At 43.9% G+C, this 24,545-nt stretch overlaps 1 protein-coding gene across 1 annotated transcript; it reads right to left on the bottom strand.

The window, feature by feature from the left end:
• Nucleotides 1-218: 218 nt before the first annotated feature.
• On the bottom strand, nucleotides 219-22,555 carry LOC142194484 (tricarboxylate transport protein, mitochondrial-like). The gene is made up of 9 exons (XM_075263636.1): nucleotides 22,318-22,555; nucleotides 11,266-11,373; nucleotides 7,386-7,485; nucleotides 6,447-6,585; nucleotides 5,618-5,702; nucleotides 5,294-5,398; nucleotides 3,167-3,282; nucleotides 1,943-2,016; nucleotides 219-967 (listed from the first exon to the last, which is right to left on the bottom strand). Exons 1-9 carry the CDS (start codon nucleotides 22,478-22,480, stop codon nucleotides 853-855), a joined length of 1,005 nt encoding a protein of 334 aa, XP_075119737.1. The 5' UTR covers nucleotides 22,481-22,555; the 3' UTR covers nucleotides 219-852.
• Nucleotides 22,556-24,545: the final 1,990 nt, after the last annotated feature.

Genomic DNA, 24,545 nt, shown 5'->3' with positions numbered 1-24,545 from the left:
TTTCTCTCCAGAGAGGGGATTGGAATCCCCATACGGAGACCAGGCGCAGATGTGATCCGAACCTAACAATTGCTAACAATGAACGATCACGGATAGAGATGAGCGAGTACTGTTCGGATCAGCTGATCCGAATAGCACGCTCGCATAGAAATGAATGGACGTAGCTGGCACGCAGGGGGTTAAGCGGCCGGCCGCCGTCAAAGCAGAAGTACCAGGTGCATCCATTCATTTCTATGGAGCGTGCTGTTCGGATCGGCTGATCCGAACAGTACTCGCTCATCTCTAATCACGGATGTGCCCATACATTTACATTATTGTTGGCCACACATCCTATGGGTGATGCCATACCAATGATCATACATTTATTTTGCTGCATAAGCAATGCAATCAGGTGTCAAACAAGCGTTTGCTCGATTCTCGGGGGATCAGGAACAAGCACTCTTACAAAAGTACAGCTGGTTCAATAGTAAGGCCATTAAACCAGTATGTCCAGCCATTGCCCCCCTCCATCTACATCTGCCATTAGGCCTCCATATACATGAGATAGTCAGTGGATCCCATTAGATCCATATAAACATTATTTCAAGTCTAGTTCAAAGTGAATTCAGGCAAATCATTCCACAATAAGGTATCTGACAATCAATGACCGCAAGGTATTTGGCAGCTTTAAGGCAAATCCAGACATTACACGCACATTTACCATACAATAACAAGAGGTTAAAATGACATTTTGAGATAATTTACAATATTCCCAACAAGCATAATTCAGTGCTTCAGATGAGGATAAAATTAAAATAGAAAACATGTCCGTCCGCCAGGCGGAGCGCGGCTCTCCGGGTCGCACAAGCAGTGTTAGGAGGTCTTCCAAACTCTGTTAAGAACTTTAACTACTTCTTCATAGATGACAAAGACGATGGCAACATCCAGACAGACTCTGCCCAAACGTGGGATGGTTCCCTTGTAGAACCTATGGAGGAAAGATATTGTCGTTTCAGTAATTTATAAGGACTAGAGAAGAGTGAATGGCATAGATCACGCCTTGCACACGTCAATGCACCGGATTCTGGTACATGCACAGTGCAGCAGAGGAATCCAAAGAAAGAAAACAAGAACCAGAATCTGAACCATCAGCAGTATTTGGTTTACAGTGTATGATGTCGGCTCAGGAGGAAAGTGTCACTTAGCCAGTTCGACGATGGCCCTAGGTGGCAACCATACATGAAAACTGGTGCTCCAGGTGAAAAAGAACAGACCATCTATTCTAGCAGCCTCTGTGTGCCCAAAAGCTACTGGTGGACGGGAAGCACATGAGGCACTGCTACTAGAGATGAGCGAACACTGTTCAGCCGATCCGAACAGCACGCACCCATAGAAATGAATGGAAGCACCTGTGACGCCGGCCGGCTGCCGGCAAAGTCAGTGTCATAGGTGCTTCCATTCATTTCTATGGGTGCGTGCTATTTGGATCGGCTGATCCGAACAGTGTTCGCTCATCTCTAACTGCTACTATAGAATAGGATCAGCACTGCAGTTCACCTGAAGCACCACTATACAGTGGACGGGGCTGCTGCGCCACTCTTATTACTTGTATAGCAGTGGTGCTGCGCACGCCGCCCGTCCACCAGTAACTTCCAGGAACCTAGAGGAGGCTAGAACAGATGATCTGTCCTGGTGTGAGACCCCCCAATAGATCACTTAATGATGACCCATTCTGTGGATCCATCATCAGTATGGAAATTCGATTTGGGGCCAGAAAACCATTCTAACAAAATCTCATAAGATTGGTTTAATGAATTGCGTTAAACTAAATAATGGAGTGTGTCACCCAGAAGATTCTGGGATAAAGGTAATATTACATTAGGGCTATACGAGAACTAGACATAATACATTAACTATGATTTGCTGCCACGTCATGAAGAATCAGTAAATACTGGGTACTTACGCCAAGGGACCCTCATTGCGAAGTATCTGGCTCGCGCAGTCTAAAGTGCTCTTATATTTGTGAGCCTCCAAGCCCTAGAACATAGATCATCAGCACTATTAGCAGGATAACTAGTAGGATTCTGTTCACATTAGTGATTTTACATTTCTCTTACTCAATTTTTGCCATTCACATTAACAAAACATCAAGAAACCTGTGATGAAAGTCAATAGGATTGTTCTGGATATACATGAAAAGCAGACATGGCTACACTATGAACTGATGCCATGATAATAAATTGAGCAAAACCTTAAAGGGGTATTCCAGTATTTCAAGTTACTCCCAAATTTACAAGATAGGGAAAACTAATCAATGGGGTCCAACCACTAGGACCCCCCCCACTGATCACAAGAACAGGGGTCCCATCTTCCCATCGGCTCAACCCGCTGCTTCATTCAGACAGGGTATTCGGATCCCCATATTACTGTTATGTGGGGGTCCTAATTGTCAGACCCCACCGACCTGCAAGTTGTTACCTATCCTGTGCTAGAGGTGTTAAAAGAAGTTTGTCGAATTGAAACTTTACTTTTATAGGTCCGATATTTTCTTTTCACACACTGGAACTGAAAGATTATTCCTAAGAACACTTACACCTGAAGAAAAGATCAGGCCCATCTTGAAATCTGCAGTATTATTTAGTCTTTGCATAATTTAATAGGCACAGTTCGAATTTTTAGCTAGCCCCCACCACTCACGAGCAAAAAGTGCAGTCAATTTTTTAGACTCTGTACAGTCAGGTGGGCGTTGTCAGGCTGGAGCAGATAAGGGGTGGGATTCACCTTACAGAGGTTATATGGCACATTAGGCACCAAAACTAACAGCAATCACTCAGGAATGATGGGGACTAGAAAAATTCCAGCTGTGACAATCAGTGGAGCGGCACTTATCAATAGGTGCAAAGGGCTGGAGTTGGTGGAAGATGTGAATGGCCCTCCTTAAACAGGCTTCTCTTCTATGCGGGTAAAGCAGCTTCTGGTCATTTGCTTATGAGGATTCTCTTAGCAGCCCGTACATTCTAGTCGCAAACTTCCCTGCAATTTTTCAAGGAGCTGTTGGTATGTAAGAGCAATAGTATACAGAGGACACAGTGTAAATGTCAAATAACCACAGAGCTCAGATACTTCTAAGTATTAATACGATAAGATTTTCTATCCAAATAGATCTGCAGTGATATAAACACATTACCTGCATCCTGGTCTTGATAACATCTAAAGGTGTGTTACCAAAGACACTAGCAGCCCCGGCAATGGCACCAAACACTCCGGTGATAATAGGATTAATAGGTCTCTGGGGATCATCACCTAAAATAAGAACAGAGGTTACATGTAAGGCTAGGTGCACACCTGCTCCTGTTGTAGGTTGGGGTTTCTCTCCCCGAATCCGCTTAAAAATGCGGAGATAAAAGTCTCCCAAACAGGACTTTTTTCTCCGCATTTTTCAAGCGGTTCGTGGGTTTCTATGCGCATTCACTTTTTAAGCGGATTAGGTTTCGGTTCTTCAGGTCTAATGATAGAATCCCTTTAAAGGGGCTGTCTGACACAGGTAAAAGAAATACATCTCTCCTTTTACATATTCTACCTTTCAGCATTGTCAGTCTAGTCTCACAGTTAGGCTATATTCACACGACCGAGGTGCAAAACAGCCGTGAAAAACATCCATCTTTCACAGCCATTTTGCAACCCAGTGGCACCCATTATCATGGATCCTCCAAACATTGCAGTGTCTGGAGGATTCTGTGAACATGTGTGAAGGTTATAATCATGTAATGTATGAAAAACATTGAATCCTTAAAAGATGAATGCTAGATATAGTTGCTTATGCTTGAAATTAGGATGTAGTGATACGTTGACAAGATGGCACCTGCACTTCAGAGTGCAAGAAAAGCAAATGCTTGGCTGCCAGAAGACAACTCCCTTGGGACACCGCGCAGGACCAGGAGTAGCTGGCTATATATGGAACTTCTTAAAGTTTTTCTGTCTGAGCTGTACCATAGCAATCAGGAATGAATATGAAAACTTACATTGTTGTTATCTCTCTTCCTTTCTCTGCTGCTATTTAACCCCACATTGCTTTAATAAAAGTGCGTCAGTATTTCCTCCTTGGTTAAGAGAGGAACTAATACCAACATTGTGTGTCTGGTGTCATTTCCTTATTGCTGGCACTCAGCCTAATTAACTAGGATGACGACAGTTACCCAGGATTATTGGTCAATTAGTCATAAACACGGATTTGACCTTATCACATAGACAAAAATAGAAAACGACCTATTTTGATGGTCCGTTACATCATGTAAATAGCCACCATTTACAGTCATTGAATTTAAAGAGGACCTTTCATCAGATTGGGCACATGCAGTTTTATATACTGCTGGAAAGCTGACAGTGCGCTGAATTCAGCGCACTGTCGGCTTTCCCGATCTGTGCCCGGTGTAAAGCGCTATTGGTCCCGGTACAGTAGCGCTTTACAGTCAGAAGGGCGTTTCTGACAGTTAGCCAGGGACGTCCTTCTGCCTCGCGGCGCCGGTCGTGTTGTACTGTGGAGCGGGGAGGAACGCCCCCTCCCTCCTGATAATACTCGTCTATGGACGAGCTGTGTGAGCAGAGGGAGGGGGCGTTCCTCCCCGCTCACACTGTACAGCATGGTAGGCGCTGCTGGGCAGAAGGACGTCCCTGGCTAAGTGTCAGAAACGCCCTTCTGACACTAAAGCGCTACGGTCCCGGGACCGATAGCGCTTTACACCGGGCACAGATCGGGAAAGCTGACAGTGCGCTGAATTCAGCGCACTGTCAGCTTTCCAGCAGTATATAAAACTGCATGTGCCCGATCTGATGAAAGGTCCTCTTTAATGTTGCTCTATGGTGTGAATATAGCTTAACTGGTCCTTGCTGACGTCAATTGATCAGGTGCCATTTATGCTCAGATCTTCAATGCAGCTATCACATGTTCTGCTATTTACCGGAGCGGACACATGGACCACTGAAAAAAGGACACCGTTGTGTGACCAGATCCATTATTTTCTATGGAACCACGTGCTGTCCATTCCAAAAAACGGATAGCACATGGCCGTGAAAGCCTGATGTGTGAATAAACACTAACGCTTCCTTTGTAGGTCCATTCGACAGACAACATACAAACAGTTACTTACCCAAGTACCCAGTGTTACCTTATCCAAGGGTTGTCTGAACTACTTTGAACTATTTTCTGTGATTTTCAAGTCTCCATGAATATCATGTTATATGGTTTATTAGCAATATACAATATTATTAATGTGTGAAATAAGATAAATTACATGTGTAAGTGGCAACTACTCACCTAAGTACCAGTTACGTAGTGAGGTCATGACATAAAACCGGATTGCTTGGTTGGAGCCCTGCTTCAAAATAGTGGGGGTTAGTCCTTGATATGTCCCACGTACCCCTGTAAGGTTGCAAAAAGACATGGACATTACTATGCATGATCCATAATACAGGAAGCACGGAAATTCTATTGTAATAGCAGGGATTATTCCCACGGTTACACAGTACAATATATACCTGAATATAAGGGGTCACATAATGTAGTTTTAAGCAACTTCCTTTTCTGCCTACAAAATTTGTGTTTTCTACTAATGCAAAAATGGCAAGAACTTGAACCCACCTTGCGCTCTGACAATTTCCCGTACTCCATGGAAGAAGCCACGATAGCGGGGTGCAGAGGAGGCCTGGTCATGGATGAACTTCACCTGTAATTGGAAACGACTGCAGTGGAATAACCATGATCTGAGTTATTATATAGGTCAAGCACGGTCCATTAGGTACACTGCACTATTCTTTCCAGTCTCATGGCTTCCCACTTGTCAAAAAGCTATTTTCACCCACAGAAAAAAAGACTTCCCAACACATCAAATCCATGGCCAAACCACACAAAAAAACACAACTGTAGAGGATCTATAGCAGAAAGGGTCTGTAGCATGTGGACCCAGCTGAAAAGAGGGGAAGGTTACAGATCGGCTGTTCAGGTGTCAGGAGCTGGTGCAGTGCACAGAAAGCTGCCTTGCTGCAATTCTTCAGGACCAGCACTGCACAGTGGACAGGGCTGCTGAACCTCATCTATTACTGCACTAGGAGCAGTCTGCATGAATCCCCCATCCACGACAGCCGAGATGTGTAGGGTCTAGGTGTCAGACCCCCAAAGACCACAGACCAATGACTTATCTTGTGGACAGGTCATCGGTATGAAACATATATATATATATATATATATATATATATATATATATATATATATATATAAAACCATGTCACTGCTGGTGCCCATAAACAGAGACTAGCAGGGGACCAGGGCAGTTACATGAGGGGCAGGAGGTTTCATAAGGAGAGTAATACTCATCTTGTCATTGTAAGCAATTGAAAAATCCATTTCAAAAAACAGATACAAGGTACAGTCCTATGTGATGAGTTACTCGCTGTATGGCAAGAACACTTACCTTGATAGTTTCCATCGGACATACGATCAGAATAGCCTCTGCAACACCTGCCCCTAAGCCGCACAGAAAACTGGCCTTTCCATCCAGTTTCCCTGAAGAACTCCTTGCAAAGTTACTGAGGAACTCAAATGTGCCGAATCTGAAAAGAACACACCATGGAGAAAGCACCAGATTACAAGCCAGGTTTTTTTTTTACTTATGGTTGAAATGTAGAGACCCTCCTTGTAATACAATAGACTTTTTATTATAAAGAACAAGACATTAAATGAGTTGTCACAAAGATAACACAGGATCACCGGGGAAGCCTCATTTAGGCATAGTATTCCCCTGTAGCATTACATGGCACCTTTTACATAGGTGTTAGTCCGTGCAATGCATAGACATGCATATTGTTCTGGCAAACAGAGGAATCCCAGGCAAGGGACCCTTCCCCCCTAATGGCATCCATTTGACCTGATAGGATATATGGACAGGGGTTATTCTGGCATGACAAACCCCTTTAAGATGTACTGATACATTTAAGGGTAAGTTCAGACGGAGTGTTGTGGTCTGGAACCTGAGGCAGAGGCCGCCTCAGGTTCCGGACCAAAATACAGGTCGCCTCGATTGAAAGCTGGTGCACTGCACTGGCATCCAGCTGCGCACTCCTCTCCGGATTAGACCCAATGAATGAGCCTAGTCTGGAGGAGGGAGTGTCTTCAGGCCGAATCGCGAAGCGACTCAGCCTGAAGAATGAGCACCTCGTTTCTTTTTCCAGGAGCCGGAACAAACCGGCATCCGGAAAAAAGACTTAAGTGGGTCACATTGATTTCAATGGGAGCAGTCTTTTTGGTCAGGATTTTGAGGCAGATACGGCCTCAAAACCCTGACCAAAAAACTCCATCTGAACTTACCCTTATACCTCTCATGTACTCCCCTTGTGTGACCCTGACCCCTTACCTCACTGCAGACTTAGGGATCGATCCATATAACAATGAGCTAAGGCCTCGGTATAAACCTCTGAATCCATGATCCTGTACAGTGAGTGTGACACAGTGCCCTGTGGAGAGAGATATAAGGTCACAAAGAATAGTATATGTATCCTATATGAAAAGCTTGTGGCAGGGGCCCCACATTGCAAAAATGCTGCATTTTGGCTGGGGCAGAAATGTGGGGGCAACAAAACGCTGAGTTTTACATTACCTGCAAAGTGGACGGGATTTTGGCTAATCCTATTCACACATTGCAGAAAAAAATCTGTAGCAGAAATGCTGCATTTTAAAAAACATGAGCATTTTTGCATATCGCAGCGTGTCAATTGGCATTTTCCGTAATGGTATAATAGAAACAGAAAGTCCACAGAGGAAAAATCTGCAGACTTTCTGTAAAAAGCACTGCGGGAAAAAGTTTTTGCTGTGGCTCACTACAAGGGCCCTAAGCCTTAGTGGGTAGAGACTGATGTAATGTCTCCCGTAGACAACACATGGCGGAAACAGAAGATTTGGCTCACTATGTCTGTGTCATTTACTGTTTAGCAGCATCGAGGATATTATACAGGAACACAGTGAAAAATGCTGCAGAAAAAAAAACACAATGTCTTTCCACCGCTGCCTTTTCCAGAGTGTTTTTGGCTGTGGCTCTCTACATGGGGCCTTAGCTTGAAATTGTTCTGAAATATACAGGGATGAGAGGTTAATGTGGTTCATTATCTTAAATGAGTTGTCCCTTAGTATTTGCTTACCTGCTGATGATGGATCCAGGGGTTCCAGCGATGTTACAATCCCTGTGCAATGTAATCCCAAGCAGCATTCTGACCCCCAAGTCGCTCTGCGCCCTCTTCCTCCGATCTCACAGATAACATTACCTATGCTATGGGGGCCTGGCTTATTATAGTAACAGGTTATTAATGACGGCACGAGTGACCCAGGGGACTGAAAGCTGCTTCACATCACATGCACTGGGGATCGACATCGCCAGAACCCCCGGCTCCATCATCAGCAAGACCCAGAGGAGGTAAGTAAATTAAAGCTCCCCGTACACCCTTTTACATATTATATTTATGGTATGGAACATACATTTTTTTGTCATTTAGACTGTGAAAAAAAAAAATCCATATTTTGACACTTTTGATATATTTTGAGGTCAGTCCTCTCTGCGCCAAGCTGATGAGATGCAAGAACATTGAAACAGCTGTCCTTGGCTGAGAGATTGTACCTGGTAAAATCCCAACATCATTGCAAACAAAGGCCTATGAGAAGGTCAGGCATGATGATAAAGGGAGCGCCCTCTATTGGTGTGCATGACTGAGGCACTGGCTTCCTAATTACATCATGGAAGTCGGATTTGCATATTCTTCCCATATTTTACCACTGGGAGACATAGTATGGCATTACCTAGTGTTCAGAATGCAGAACAATGTGCATATCCACCTAAGATGAGTGCTGGTGGACATCATACACAGTCACCGTCCCTAGAGCCAGGACTCTGCCTAGTGATCCTATGTCCACTGCAGAGAAACCAGTAGAGATACCATAGCTTTCTGTACACTCTTCTGCAATGAGCACACAACAGAAAGCTTTTGCTACTGGCTGCTCTGCAGAAACGGACTATGTTTTATGGGGACAGTGACAGAGCATGTATGTCCACCATGGTGCTATACATTTTATACACCAAGTGGTGCCATATTATGTAAGTAAATGTTATAACCCTTCACCAAAAGCCCCTGGTGGGAACAAGGATGAGCAGCCCAAGACACCATCGTATCGGGCTGACTTATAACTCATCCCGGGTTACTTTCAGGGGTCGATCTCCTTGTCACAGGGGTCGATCTCCTTGTCACTACATGACATTTCTGTCAGGCTACAGCAGTAGGTATTCTGGATTTAATGGTTCCTAAATAAGTTGAGTTTCATCTGAAGTGTTGGTTTTCATTATATCTTCACTGGATCACGTTCTTTGCATGCACCAGCTGTGTGCTTTAATAGATGGAATACAGAATAAAGAGCTGGAGGTAGAAGAGTCTGAATGTGTCACCATCAAGAAGACGCAGTGGTCATGCATAAGCCGCCCTGGCATTCAATGAGACAGACTGACCGCACAGCTCAACAGTTTTTCTTGTTTGTGCAATGATGCATGGCCTGGCCATCCCTGCTGATCCTACTGGGGTGGGGAGTGGGGATGTATACAGTGAAGCAGATACACTACGATACAGTTCAGACAATATATTAGGTTTGTGTCTTGTGTTGCACAATATGATATACGTATGAACTTTGTTAAAATTTTGGTTTTGAAAAACCTGATTTCATGGATCATGGACATACACATGTCTATACAGTCCACTATATGGTTGTGAAACATATATATTATATACACACACACAGTATATCCATAGCAGCCTATGTATATGAGTCTAGGGATATCTGAATTCTTAACAGTAGACAACTACATGGCATTCATTGTCTCAAACAGGACCTGTCATCATTCCTTATCTGTCCATTTTAGCAAATACCTGATTCCTTATAAAATAATAATTCTTAAAGGGGTTGTCCCATCACAAGGATCCTATCTATACTGCTTGTTAATGTGGATGTAAGACTTTTCCTAAATACACTGCTTCAGCAAAACTGCTTTGTTTGTCCACTATCTTACGTTATTCAATTCATTGTTGACACAGCCCTTGACTTATCTACTCAAAAGTCAAGTGATGTATCTGCTGCTCTCAGGGGGGAGGAGGGGCTAAGTGCGGGGGGCGAGCCTGTGTATCTAGCTATTCCTGTGTCTACACCATGTGACCTTCCTGCTATCAGATAGGGGAGAGGAGCTGCTTTCATTTCTGAACTCGTATTCTGTTCTCCCAGTTATCAGGCTAGCTAATTCAATTGTGTTCATTATAACAGAGACAGGCAGTCTCTGTATGTAACACAGAATGGAGTTGCTCCTGCCTGTACTTCATAGTCCAATATTGTGCATATAGTGTTTAAGGACCTTTGATGACATCACAGGCCCTTCAGCCGCCCCATACGATCACGCTATGTGGTGGGCGGAGCTAAACTGCAGGTTGCATGTGAAATCCTGCCCACCAAATGATGCAAGAAACCAGGAAGAAAGATTTTACAACAGTGAAGACTGGTGAGTATGCAACGTGGGAATACCCCTTTAAGGAATCAGGTATTTACTAAAATGGACAGATGAGGAATGATAATAGGTCCTGTTTGAGACAATGAACGCCATGTAGTTGTCTACTGTTAAGAATTCAGATTCTGTTAGCAGAAAAAGGAACCCATTGAAGTCTATGGGAGGCTTTTTTTTCAGGGCTGAAATTCCACACCAAATTCCTCACCATTTTTCTCCGTGTGAATGGATCCTAAGGCCCTATGCACATGACAGTAACGCTTTTTTTGAGTGATCTAGCGGCTCTTAAAAACAGATGTAAACCTCCCCATTCCTCTTCCACCCCTCACCCTCTTTTTTATTAACAAAAATCTACATATATGTATGTCCTGTTTCACCTCGCTGCGCTGTTTACAGCGACGTGCCTTTCTCTGGCCTTCAGTTGTAATTTGCATTTCTTTGTTTTTGTACTTGCCTTATATACGTTAAATAAATATTTGATTAAAAAAAAACTGATGTAAAAATGTCCATTTCAATCGTCCATTTTGCATTCGTTTCATTCTGTTTTTATCTAAAACCGTCAGGTCAGGAGAGCGGATTATGTTCATTTATGTTGATGGTTCAGGGAGGAGCAAAGGGAAAAAAACCCCTAAATTTTATTTTATTTTTTTCAAAACCTGTACAGTCACCATGCAGCATTCACATTGTAATCATTATCATAGACCCTTACCTATTCCCCGATACCGAGGAGGATTGGCCCGCTCATCCAGTTGAAGTTGGGTCTTGACATATTCAGTAGGGAAGGTGATGCAGATTTCAATACCCCCTGCAATTCCACCTGAGACATACAAATCACACTTTCTATTAGTATCATCCTTTATATGTGATATACAGACTGTGAAAGTACAAAGAATTGTATAACGTCACCCCTGTACGTAACAAATTACCTCACGACTAAAAATAGTGACCCGCTACAGGCAGGGATCTGCCAAACCAGCCACATGTCCGTCTCGAGCGTAAGCAAGAAGAATGGGAAGGGCAAGAACTGAAGTGTCTGGAATTGGGGAGGAGAATAGGACAATTCTTCTGTTATCTTATAATATGATTAACTGGATGGACCAACCCTTTATTGTGAATATCAGAATATAGTATTGTACTAGTGGAAGAAAAGAATGTGAAGAGGAGGCCTAGCATGCATGGTCGCTATCTAGGATTTTCTACAGAGGACATAGATGTTCATACATTGCATGTACTGACTAGCAGTACACTAGAGAAGAAGCTGGGTAGCCAAACAGGCTTTATGTATTCAGAGTAACAAACAAAGAAAGCCACAACAGCTCACCCAAACTACCACTTGGAATCCATCACAGACTTCCCATTCTGAAGGGCGTTGGGTGTCTCATTTGGTTTGCAGACAAGTTGTTAATGAGTTTAATTAGCAGCAAGGTGGAGGTGGTAATTGGAAAACAGAACTGCCTGCACAGAGGACTATTCTTTCCGCGGCATCTCATTATTGTGTATAGGGTCTGCAGTGTTCGCTGTTTTAGTAGATGGGCTCTACGGCGTTCAGGTCCCCTGGTGGACCCAAATGACGGAGAGTCCAGTGCAAGCGTGCAAGCCCAAGAGGTTAACCCTTCCCATAATGCTCGCTGTCTGGGGAAGACTAGCTGTGCCAGGGCTTGTGGGAGCTAGAACCATACGAGTTGATGAGAACCTCTGTGTTGGTGGAGATACTGGGTACTAGGCCCGAGGTTTCACAGTGAAGGACACTGAGGCTGACTTCACACGGGGTATTTTGGTCAGGATTTAGAGGCTGTATCCACTTCAAAATCCTGACCAAAAAGACGGCTCCCATTGAAGGCAATGGGAGCCGGTCAAAAGTAACTTGCTCATTCTTTCAGGCAGATTCGTCTCCCAACATCCGCCTGAAGACACTCCCTCCTGACTAGGACCATTCATTTGGGCCTAATCCAGAGCAGAGTGCGTGACTGGATGCTGGTGCACTGCACCGGCATCCAGTCGCAGCTACCCGTATTTTGGTCCAGAACCGGAGGTGGCCTCCGCTTCAGGTTCCAGACCAAAAAACCCCACATAAAACCGGCCTGAATGTGTTAGTAGCCAGGCGGCTGAGGATTTATTTTGTACTGTGATGTACAGGATGTGAAAATCAAAAAAGAACTGAAGAATAAAGCAGCCTGAAGTCAGTTCTGAACCAAATTCACTGTGTGGAGTGAGAATTTATTTGTGGTTTCTAACGTGCCAACCACTTGGATTTAGAAATTGTGATCCAGTGAGCTAAAATAACTTCTGAGTCTATATCCATCTATCTATAAAAATATCTAAACCATCTCAATTGGTATTGCTAAGAGGTTCTGATACATGTTCATTAGTTACATCACATTGTAACAAGTGCTTATGGAAAACAAACCAAATGGCCTTTCATGGAAGTTGTATCTAATACTGGACATGCTGCCTATCTTTGGATTATTATATAGTCAGATAGGAAGGACCCATTGCATATTCATAATGGACAATGAAAATACCACAATGAACGTGGCATAAAGAAAAAACAGAATGAAAATAAGGTCGGTGTAAGATACGGATTCTCTTTAAATTTACAAAATTCCATGACAGCTAGCAGTGATTTACACCGACATGTCCTGCCCAGTGTCAGCTATGGTGACATTACTGCCTATGGCTTCTGCTTCACATATTGATTTTTTGGAGTAGATGGATGATAAAACGTCATAGGACATATATGCATCCCATCGCTCATCATGCAAGCGTTCCTTCATGGCAGCGGTAAACAGGTCATCTTATGCAAGTGACCTTGAAAATCATTCTTAATATTGTTATACCTCACCTTGGCTTTTTCAATCCCTAACGGAATACATCAAAAAGAAGAAATACCTACGGTAAATATTAAATGACAATGCCTGTACATTTGTCTGAGATATCTTGTTATTATACCACACTCCAAATAAAAATGTGCAAGGTGGACAAAAGTATTGGTACTGTTTGAAAAATCATGTGCTGCTTCTCTAATTTGTGTAATTAACAGCACCTGTTACTTACCTGAGGCACCTAACAGGTGGTGGCAATAACTAAATCACACCTGCAGCCAGTTGAAATGGATTAAAGTTGACTCAACCTCTGTCCTGTGTCCTTGTGTTTACCACATTGAGCATGAAGAAAAAAAAGAAGACCAAAGAACTGTGAGGACTTGAGAAGCAAAATTGTGAGGAAGCATGAGCAATCTCAAGGCTACAAGTCCATCTCCAAAGACCGGAATGTTCCTGTGCCTACCGTGCGCAGTGTCAGCAAGATGTTTAAAGCCCATGGCACTGTGGCTAACCTCCCTAGATGAGGACGGAAAAGAAAAATTGACGAGAGATTTCAACGCAAGATTGTGTGGATGGTGGATAAAGAACCTCGACTAACATCCAAACAAGTTCAAGCTGCCCTGCAGTCCGAGGGTACAACAGTGTCACCCCGTACTATCCGTCGGCGTCTGAATGAAAAGGAACTGTATGGTAGAATACCCAGGAAGACCCCACTTCTTACCCAGAGACATAAAAAAGCCAGGCTGGAGTTTGCCAAAACTTACCTGAGAAAGCCAAAAACGTTTTGAAAGAATGTTCTCTGGTCAGATGAGACAAAAGTAGGAAAAGGCATCAACATAGAGTTTACAGGAAAAAAAGAGGCCTTCAAAGAAAAGAACACGGTCTCTACAGTCAAACATGGCGGAGGTTCCCTGATGTTTTGGGGTTGCTTTGCTGCCTCTGGCACTGGACTGCTTGACCGTGTGCATGGCATTATGAAGTCTGAAGACTACCAACACATTGTGCAGCCTAATGTAGGGCCCAGTGTGAGAAAGCTGGGTCTCCCTCAGAGGTCAGGGGTCTTCCAGCAGGACAATGACACAAAACACACTTCAGGTCAGCACTTGAAAATGGTTTGAGAGAAAGCACTGGAGACTTGTAAAGTGGCAGCAATGAGTCCAGACCTGAATCCCATAGAACACCTGTGGGGGAGGAGAGATCTCTTGATGGCAGTTTGGAGAAGGCCCCCTTCACATCTCAGGGACCTGGAGCAGTTTGCCAAAGAAGAATGGTCTAAAATTCCAGCAGAGCATTGTAAGAAACACATTGATGGTTACCGGAAGCGGTTGTGTGCAGTTATTTTGTCTACAGGTTGTGCTACCAAGTATTAGGCTGAGGGTGCCAATACTTTTGTCCGGCCCATTTTTGGAGTTTTGTGTAAAATGATCAATGATTTGACTTTTTTTTCAATTCTCTTTTGTGTTTTTTCATTGCAAGCAAAATAAATGAAGATATTACCAAAGAGTTTGTGCTTGCAATTATTTTCTGGAAGAAACTGAGTATTATCTGACAGAATTGCAGGGGTGCCAATACTTTTGGCCAACACTGTACATTGCAGTCCATCCTGAAAAGTCATCCATTTAACCATTAAGGTTTTCAGTGTACAAGCCTTTATCGTACAGCTCTAATGCATATGCTTCAGGTTTGTGGCCTTATATACATGGCTTTTCCAGCTCTGCGCAGGAGTTGAGGACCAGTATAGAATATTGTGCTATAAGATCAGGGTATTCTGGCAATAAGCTAAAGTACTCAGAGCCTCTAAATAATGAAAAATAAAATGACTCATATCCAATTTCCTAATGGTATAGACGACGAACTAAATTTCATTATAGACTGCAGTACATTTACAAGCACAGTCATCAATGGCTTCTGACGCCGAAGCAACTGAAACCCAGCCAATAATGTCCAAGCGTCTTACAATCTTCACCCACAACAAGAATTGCTTTGCAGTTGCATCATGGTGGAAGTTTTCTGCATGGAGACTGCAAAGAAAATCTGTGAAGATGTGGCGCCATTATTTATTTACAGGCGGTATGCCAGGAGTGTAACGCTGTTAGTGAATGAAATATGCAAGGATCACGCAGAGCGCTTGTTATCCAGGATAAACAATGACAACCGTCAGATACATAACAAGAAAATTCTATTTTAATCCACCCGACGTCAATAAAACTGTTCAGCTGGAAAGGTGGAAGACGTCCAGAAGTATGACTGACTAGCCGCCAACTTTACATCTTTCATTTCTTGTCACGTTTGCCTTCCATGAGATCGTCATCTTTGTATCCTTCTTTTTATTCATATGGTTTGTCAGGAATGCTATGTTTTCTTTTTGCAAAATTACATATATGGCTCCCTGCATTCTGGCATCCACGGATATGTGAGGTACCAGCAGGAAAACCGCCGGTACCCACAAGACATTGACAAAATGTTATTCCATGTAGCTGGCACCATACTCTTGCTGTAACAAACATGCCACTGCCCCGTCTGGTCTGTCTTGTCACTGTGGCTTCCTTCTTATTGCAGCAGGCGTTATTATATAGAAGTTCTTCGAAAGATTCACAAAGTGAGTTAGTACGGTAGGTTAACTATGCAGGTCCCCGAGTGTCGAGATCTGCACCGACCAACGATGCAAGACCTGGGTTCCTGCTCAGCAAGTGCTTGCTGTAAGGTGTGCCACTTCATCAAACCGGCCGATGTCCTGTTGACTGTGTCCCTCTCTCCACAACGTCTCCGCAGAGTTCTGTGGGATTGCCCCAATTTCCGAGGACATGAAATGTCCTCTTTAGAAGTAACAGTTGTACTTAAGTCTAGTATGTAAGACCACAGGCCGCAGCAACGATCACCAAACTTCTGTTGACACCAGGAGTGGAACACCAAGGGGGCCCGTCCATTCACTCAAGAGAATGTTCTAGGTTATCTGGTTGGCATAATCAGATAGTGTTCTTGTGGTTTGGAGGAAGCTTCTCTAGTGTACAGGTCCAAGCTATCCTCCCCTCCTGCGAGCAGTCTTCACTCCAAGCTGGTCAGCCACTGAGAGTCCGAGAGCAGGCCCTTAAATAGGGTGACTACGCACACTAACACTGCGCTCCTCCTCAGTCATAGGTACGGAAGGAACAGCGATTTAACCCTTCCCATGGAGCAAGCCAAAATGTTCAAGGTGTGCAGCATCCTCACCACCTTACAGTGGGGTAGGGAACAGAGGGCAGGGGCACAGGCTAGAACTCTAAGGATAAGGGAAGGAGCTCTGAGCTCTGTGCTCTGAACTTGTAGTTCCACAAGCAGGCTGTTCACAGAAAGCAATACAGAAATAAAAATCAGTACAGAAATTTTCTAACACAATGCTGCTTAATAATCTCAATGAGGTACGAGCCTGCAAGAGCCGGTCCTGACTGATATACCCATATTAAATAAAAGAAGGATAATTTGTCATAGATAGAACCTTATTTCTAGCCATTGATGCCTACTGTCCATAAATCAAAGACACCATACAAACCTAAGGGACATTGAGAACGTGACTAGAATTAAAAAATATTCCGTGTAATGTTCTATCAGTTTTATGTGCTACATTATGTCAGTTGTGTGTGCTATACACTTATCACTAGTCTTCATTTTTGCTTTTCCAATTTGCCTGACTTCAATTTACCATATATACTCGAGTATAAGCCGACCCGAATATAAGCCGACCCCCCTAATTTTACCACAAAAAACTGGGAAAACTTATTGACTCGAGTATAGGCCGAGGGGGGGGGGGGAAATGCAGCAGCTACTGGAAAATTTCAAAAATTAAAATGTTCGGAGTTTGTGGGTGCAGTAGATGCTGGGGAAGGGGAGGGGGTGTTTTGGTTGTCTGTCTGCCCCTTCCCTGAGCTTGAGGACTCTTTTTTCTTCCCCCACTTGGAATTCAGCCTGGCTGAATATAGGGTATCTGCAGTGCTCCTATTAACCCCTTCCTGACGGAACAGGAGCACTGCAGATCCCCTATATTCAGTAGACCGGGCACTGTCAGACACAGGGATACCTAATGTGTATGTGTTTCACAGTCATTTTCTACTTTTGTATGTATGCTAGGGAAAGGAGGGATAAAGAACTTTTTTTGCACTATTTTATGGGAGATTCTATACATTGATATTGTGGCTGGTCATAGACCCTCCTCACCCTCCTTAAAAAAAAAAATTAAAAAAAAATAAAAAAAATTTGTTGACTCGAGTATAAGCCGAGGGAGGCTTTTTAAGCACAAAAACTGGGCTGAAAAATTCGGCTTATACTCGAGTATATACGGTATCTCTGATTTATGGGCAAGTGGTCCAGGAGAGAAATAAAAATAGGTTGGCAACCCAAAGACATTTGTCACGCTACAAGACTTTCCGCAAGCTCCTGAAACAAACAGTCTTTGGAACCTGGCATAGAAGGCAGGCGTCAGGTTCCTACTAATCCCCCTCTATTTTGGATAGGGACCAACTGGAGGAGGGGTAAGTTAGCATAAAGGGCAGTAAGGGAGGATTTATGATGCAGCGAGATGATTGATCCAAGAGATTGGGCTGATCTGTAGGTAGAAGAGGGGCAACATTCCGCCGAGAACACATACAAGCCTTTACTATGCTAGCTGGAGTAACTTGATTTTCTTATTTATTTTTTTTGTTTTATTCTTAGTGTTATTTTACCTTCAAACTATAGACCTCATGTCATATCTCCAAATTACCCGGCATTAAAGGGACTGCAGAATACTTAGCTAAATCCAATAGTCCCATAGAGGTAAGAGTATTGGCATGACTTCTACTCCCAGGTGCCCTGTTGTCATGATTGGTGGGGATCCCAGCAGTCAGACGGCCACTGATCAACCCTATCCTGTGAACTTACCACTCATCCCTTTAAGAGAGGGTTCCACTACAGGACATATAAGATGTACTGAATATAAATGCCTGAATCGAGGAAATTGACTTTGAACTCCCTCAATGATCTTGACAGTGGAGGTGCCCAGACAAAGTCCGCTGTTGGGGCAAATATTAGGATATAGGGGTTGTCCAACTCTTTTATTGATGACCTATCTAGGAAGGGAAAGTGCTTTGGGGTGTTGCTTAGCTTGCCCGGGCTTTGGTCTCGGGTCTAGATTCCCTCCCAGGCATAACTTCTCCTCATTTGCGTATGAATACTATGTTGATTCACATAAAGATAGGGCTCCAAAGATGGATATCAGACATATTTGGGAACTGTAGCATCACCTCTACAAGAACTGGGATTAGGTTTAGAATGAATTTATTGCTGATAGACTCCCTTGAAATTTTCTGCATCTGTTTCACAGTGGTCATTTGATTTAATAACAGCCTCAACCCATAGAATTGAATAGGACAAGGTTGTACATGGCCGCTATGACAGAGATGGCGAGCAAGGGTCACAGCACACGAAAGAAACAGTTAATCTGCAGGGATCCTGAGTGTTGGACCCCAACAACAAAAAGCAGCTTTTTCGCAACGTGGAGCCTTGGCCTGACGCTAGGTTCACTTGGATTTCCATTCTTCGGGTCTGCTTGGGACCCTGCCCATTTAAAACGCGGTTACCCGTGAACCCCATAGACTATAATGGTGTCCACCCGGTTCCCACATGAAATGGATGGTGAGAAAAGTCTTGCAGGACTTTTCTCTGCGCATATTTTAAGCGAAATGGGGGATGGAGTCTCCGAACGGTCCACGAACCACAGCCTTAGATTATTCTATTACTAATGGTAAAAACTGCACAATGGGGGATGGCAGAAAATGAAGAAGTAGAAATAAGTAAGCAGAAAAGGCTTAGAGGCCGATAAATGGTGAAAAAGACAAAACAATTGATTCAATGAGCTAATAAACTCGTTGGTCGCTCATACTAAGATGCCCATATAGCAGATAAAAGTTGGGTAAAATTGAAAATTTTGGTCATTTTGAATAACCACAGAAACTTGTCTAAGGAAAATATAATCAGCAGGTAAGAAAGTTTTAGCTGAGGTCAGCTGAATCCGCATGTATGTGTATGGTATGATGAGCTGAATCCGCGTGTATGTGTATGGTATGATGAGCTGAAGCCGCATGTATGTGTATGGTATGAGGAGCTGAATCCGTATGTGTGTATGGTATGATGAGCTGAATCCACATGTATGTGTATGGTATGATGAGCTGAATCCACATGTATGTGTATGGTATGATGAGCTGAATCCACATGTATGCGTATGGTATGATGAGCTGAATCCACATGTATGCGTATGGTATGATGAGCTGAATCCACATGTATGTATATGGTATGAGGAGCTGAATCCGCATGTATATGTATGGTATGATGAGCTGAATCCACATATATGTGTATGGTATGAGGAGCTGAATCCGCATGTATATGTATGGTATGATGAGCTGAATCCACATGAATGTGTATGGTATGAGGAGCGGAATCCACATGTATATGTATGGTATGAGGAGCTGAATCCACATGTATATGTATGGTATGAGGAGCTGAATCCACATGTGTATGGTATGAGGAGCTGAATCCACATGTGTATGGTATGAGGAGCTGAATCCACATGTATGTGTATGGTATGAGGAGCTGAATCCACATGTGTATGGTATGAGGAGCTGAATCCACACGTATATGTATGGTATGAGGAGCTGAATCCACATGTGTATGGTATGAGGAGCTGAATCCGCATGTATATGTATGGTATGATGAGCTGAATCCGCATGTATATGTATGGTATGGTGAGCTGAATCCACATGTATATGTATGGTATGGTGAGCTGAATCCACATGTATATGTATGGTATGAGGAGCTGAATCCACATGTGTATGGTATGAGGAGCTGAATCCGCATGTATATGTATGGTATGATGAGCTGAATCCGCATGTATATGTATGGTATGAGGAGCTGAATCCACATGTGTATGGTATGAGGAGCTGAATCCGCATGTATATGTATGGTATGATGAGCTGAATCCGCATGTATATGTATGGTATGGTGAGCTGAATCCACATGTAAATGTATGGTATGGTGAGCTGAATCCACATGTATGTGTATGGTATGAGGAGCAGAATCCACATGTATATGTATGGTATGAGGAGCTGAATCCACATGTATATGTATGGTATGAGGAGCTGAATCCACATGTACGTGAATGGTATGAGGAGCGGAATCCACATGTGTATGGTATGAGGAGCTGAATCCACATGTGTATGGTATGAGGAGCTGAATCCGCATGTATATGTATGGTATGATGAGCTGAATCCGCATGTATATGTATGGTATGGTGAGCTGAATCCACATGTATATGTATGGTATGGTGAGCTGAATCCACATGTATGTGTATGGTATGAGGAGCTGAATCCACATGTGTATGGTATGAGGAGCTGAATCCACATGTATGTGTATGGTATGAGGAGCAGAATCCACATGTATATGTATGGTATGAGGAGCTGAATCCACATGTGTATGGTATGAGGAGCTGAATCCACATGTATGTGAATGGTATGAGGAGCGGAATCCACATGTGTATGGTATGAGGAGCTGAATCCACATGTATGTGTATGGTATGATGAGCTGAATCCGCATGTATGTGTATGGTATGATGAGCTGAATCCACATGTGTATGGTATGATGACTTGAATTTAGCCCGTTGGTTGTCACGTTGCTGAAGATCCTGGCGGTCAGGTACAATCTTCTGAGTACAGCCAGCATTAGAGGCTCACCTACCAGTAGACAACCACTTTACTAGAGAGGATTTCATCTGGCCAATGTACTTTGGGATACAGTGTAGACAGTGCCATATGTAAACCGTGCCCTTTCATAAGTATAAAAGGGACCCTCGTTGGTGGCAGTTTTAAGGCGACCTGTCACCTGAACCCAGAATATCAGCTTAGCTCCATATATAGATTAGGATCAACTCAATCTAACAATGCCCCCCCCCCCACCTTGTATTCATTGCTGATATCAATGCTTTTGTCAATATGCGAATTAACTTTTTGATTAACAAGGGCATTGTACTTTGGAACACCCTCATTAATCCAGAGCTCATTTGCATATTAACAAAACTGTGAAATCACAACAGAGGCACAAGGGGTTGGCACAGCAGGATTCAGGTGACCCTACCCTATCTATCTGCAGGGCTGGGGTGACATCTCAGGTTATTGTGACAGACTTCATTTAGAGGATTGGTACAGGATGACAACATCATGGAGAATTTCTTCCACGTCACTTTTGTCCCCAGGTTGTGCGTGACATTAAAGCCCAACCTTATTTCCCATATTTGATGTACGCTGCAATACCCCGTATGGCCTGTGGACAAATGAGGTGCTATATTGGAAGAAAATGAGCCATGTTTTTCCAATTCTTTACAGCCCCTTTATCAGATGTTTTTCACACTGGCATCTGAAATACACCAATGGATTGGCATTATAGGATATATAGATAGATAGATAGATAGATAGATAGATAGATAGATAGATAGATATTTGTGGCGCTGCCATTCTGATGCCAGGGGGGTTTGCATTAACACATCATAAGTTGTGTCTCTAATTCCTACTAATTCTATTTTTTCTGGCTTTTGGGAAAGCTGGGTGATACACCATGTGCCATATCCTAAAGTGAGGCATCAGCTACAGACTCCTGATCTTATATGCAGATCAATACTCTACTGTATTGCCGTTCAGGAGTGTGGGAAAGCTGGGTGAGGTCCCAGTGGGATCTGCAGCAGGAGGTGTCACTCAACTTCCCCCAAATAAAGCCCTGGCTGGATAGAAGGGACACATCAAGGACTTGTATTTCCAGCTGGTTGTCTGGTTTTAGGGCTCAGAGATCTTGTAGGGATGGAGCATACACCTGGGCATCATGTGATGGGTGAAGACATTGGCTACACTGATCTCACAGTCACAAGACTTCAGGGGGACACTTACCAGCCAGGATGGCTTTGCCAGGGTGTGTGATTTTTCCTCGCCCTCCTCCTGGAGCGGCAGCAGCCATGGACCTGGAGACCACCCGCTTGTTCCCATTGCCTGCAGTCCGCGCTAACTCACAGGGCCCCTCTGTGACGGTGAACGGCTGCAAGATGGAAGACATGGCAGCAGAAGAGACAGCAGCGCTGGAATAAAGGTGCAGCGACCACCGAGCAGAGGAGACCCTGCGCGCAGCCACACCCCCTCATTAATATGCCACACTGTGCCACGCCACACAACACTGATTCATGGCTGAGGAGCCCCGCCCAGCAGGTGGAGCTTATGAATATTAAGTAGAACGCGCCTCTGGTGACCACGCCCCCTTACTCATATACACGAGGCTCACTAATAATACAGTAGGCGGGGCTCGCTCTTTTGGTTCCTTGGTGTAGGCTACGTCTGTGAGTAAAGGGGCGGGTACTGCCACCTGATTGGCTAGACGAGAACTATGGCGATCTCCTGATTGGCTGGAATCAGATAAGGCGAGACGAGATGATGAAAGGGGCCGAGTGATTGATAGTGGCGCCCCCCTGAGTCTCGTCACCTCATACACTTGACCTGATCTGGTGATCCTGACTGCTGGGCGTCAAGTGTACCCAGCATAACACTAGTGGGCACCTAGATAGCCAGACATAGGCGTCCGTCCCTGGCATACAGCTATATATACTGTCCCTGGCATACAGCTCTATATACTAGGCTGCATTAGTGGTCATCACTACCAGGACCAAAGCAGGGAGCTTTGACACCTTCAGCTTTTTTAATGCGGTTTTTGCACCAGGTGTAGAATTGGTGCAGTTTTTGATTTGGAAATCTGCATCAAAAACCTGAGCAAAGCCTGCACGTGTGAATATACCCCAATTCTTTGATCTATTGTAATCCATCAAGTAGTTGCAAATCCTAATCATCTGTTTTACTTGAGATAATAATTGCATAAAGACCCAGCTTTACCAGGCTACTGAATGGACTACTGTCTCCATTTCTCGGCACTCCACCAATTTTGTGTTTGTTGTGTACACTATTCCCAATGACAAACCTTTGCAATGCGCTTTTCTCACACAAAGGGAGCGTTGTTCGTGGCTGCGGTACAGTACCAATATGTTTATAGACCTCGAGCATTAGAGCGATGGCGGATTTATTCATCTACTCCATACTTATATCATATGCAAAAAGCAGGCTAAGGGCCCCTTCACACGGAGTTTACGCTCCGTGTATTCTGTCTACGCGCTGTGTATTCTGTCCATTTTACACGTGCAAAAATACACGCGTTATACGAACATGCCATTGAACTCAATGGCTAACTACATTTTACACGTGTAAAATGGACAGAATACACAGCGCGTAGACAGAATACACGGAGCGTAAACGCCATGTGAAGGGGCCCCAAGGCCTCATGTGCATGTATTGGTCTTGCACAGGGGTAGAGAACCTTCGGCACTCCAGCTGCTGTGAAACTACAACTTCCATTCACTTCCATGGGAGTTCCAAGATCAGCAGAGCAAGTATGCTCTTCAATGAGGAATACATCTCAGCTTGAGTGCACAAGTCCCGTACCTCCGACATTTGCGCAGTGAAGCCAGGGTGTACATCTTCGGCTTCACTGAAGAACAGCGCAGGCGCTGGTACACCAGGAATGAGTCCGAGGAGACTTATCGGACATATCTATATGTAAGTATAAAGGTTTTGCCCCAGACCTATAAGGACCTGTGGGTGGTTTATTGTCCCAAATCCACCTGACAGGTTCCCCTTAAAGGTCTTGTCTAAGGCTGCATATTGATAACCTATCCTTAGGATGAATGTGGCTCCACCGCTATACTTCTGTATTGAGCTGTCCAGCTCTGTACACTGGTCAGTGAAGGTGCTGGATGTCAGACCCCCAACAATTTGATCTTGATGACCAGAGGTGTAACTACCTTGAGCCATTTAGAATAGTGGTACATTTTATGTCATAGAGAGAACTTTGGAGTCCCCTCAAGGTCCAGCTGCTGCACCCCCATAGCTACGCCCCCGATGATGACCTATCCTATGGCTGGGCCATCTATATGTAGTTTAGGACAATCCTACAATATTGCTGGTGTTGGACAACACAAGAATGGATCCAGTTTGGTGCGGCTACCTGAAACACTGTGACGATTTCTTCTGTTGAAATTGTCATTTATTTCCGCTTCTCTAAACATTAGATATGAGATCCG

Source organism: Leptodactylus fuscus, chromosome 2 (assembly GCF_031893055.1).
Source record: "Leptodactylus fuscus isolate aLepFus1 chromosome 2, aLepFus1.hap2, whole genome shotgun sequence".
Taxonomy (NCBI): domain Eukaryota; kingdom Metazoa; phylum Chordata; class Amphibia; order Anura; family Leptodactylidae; genus Leptodactylus; species Leptodactylus fuscus.
This window is presented reverse-complemented; position numbering and strand designations above follow the sequence as displayed.

Excerpts from the sequence above, each read along its gene's own strand:
- LOC142194484 (XM_075263636.1), bottom strand. The coding sequence starts at position 22,480 with ATGTCTTCCATCTTGCAGCCGTTCACCGTCACAGAGGGGCCCTGTGAG. Across the intron at positions 6,586-7,385 it reads ATCCCTAAGTCTGCAGTGAG|ATTCGGCACATTTGAGTTCC; the intron begins GTAAGGGGTCAG and ends TGTTCTTTTCAG. Across the intron at positions 968-1,942 it reads CGCAATGAGGGTCCCTTGGC|GTTCTACAAGGGAACCATCC; the intron begins GTAAGTACCCAG and ends TTTCCTCCATAG.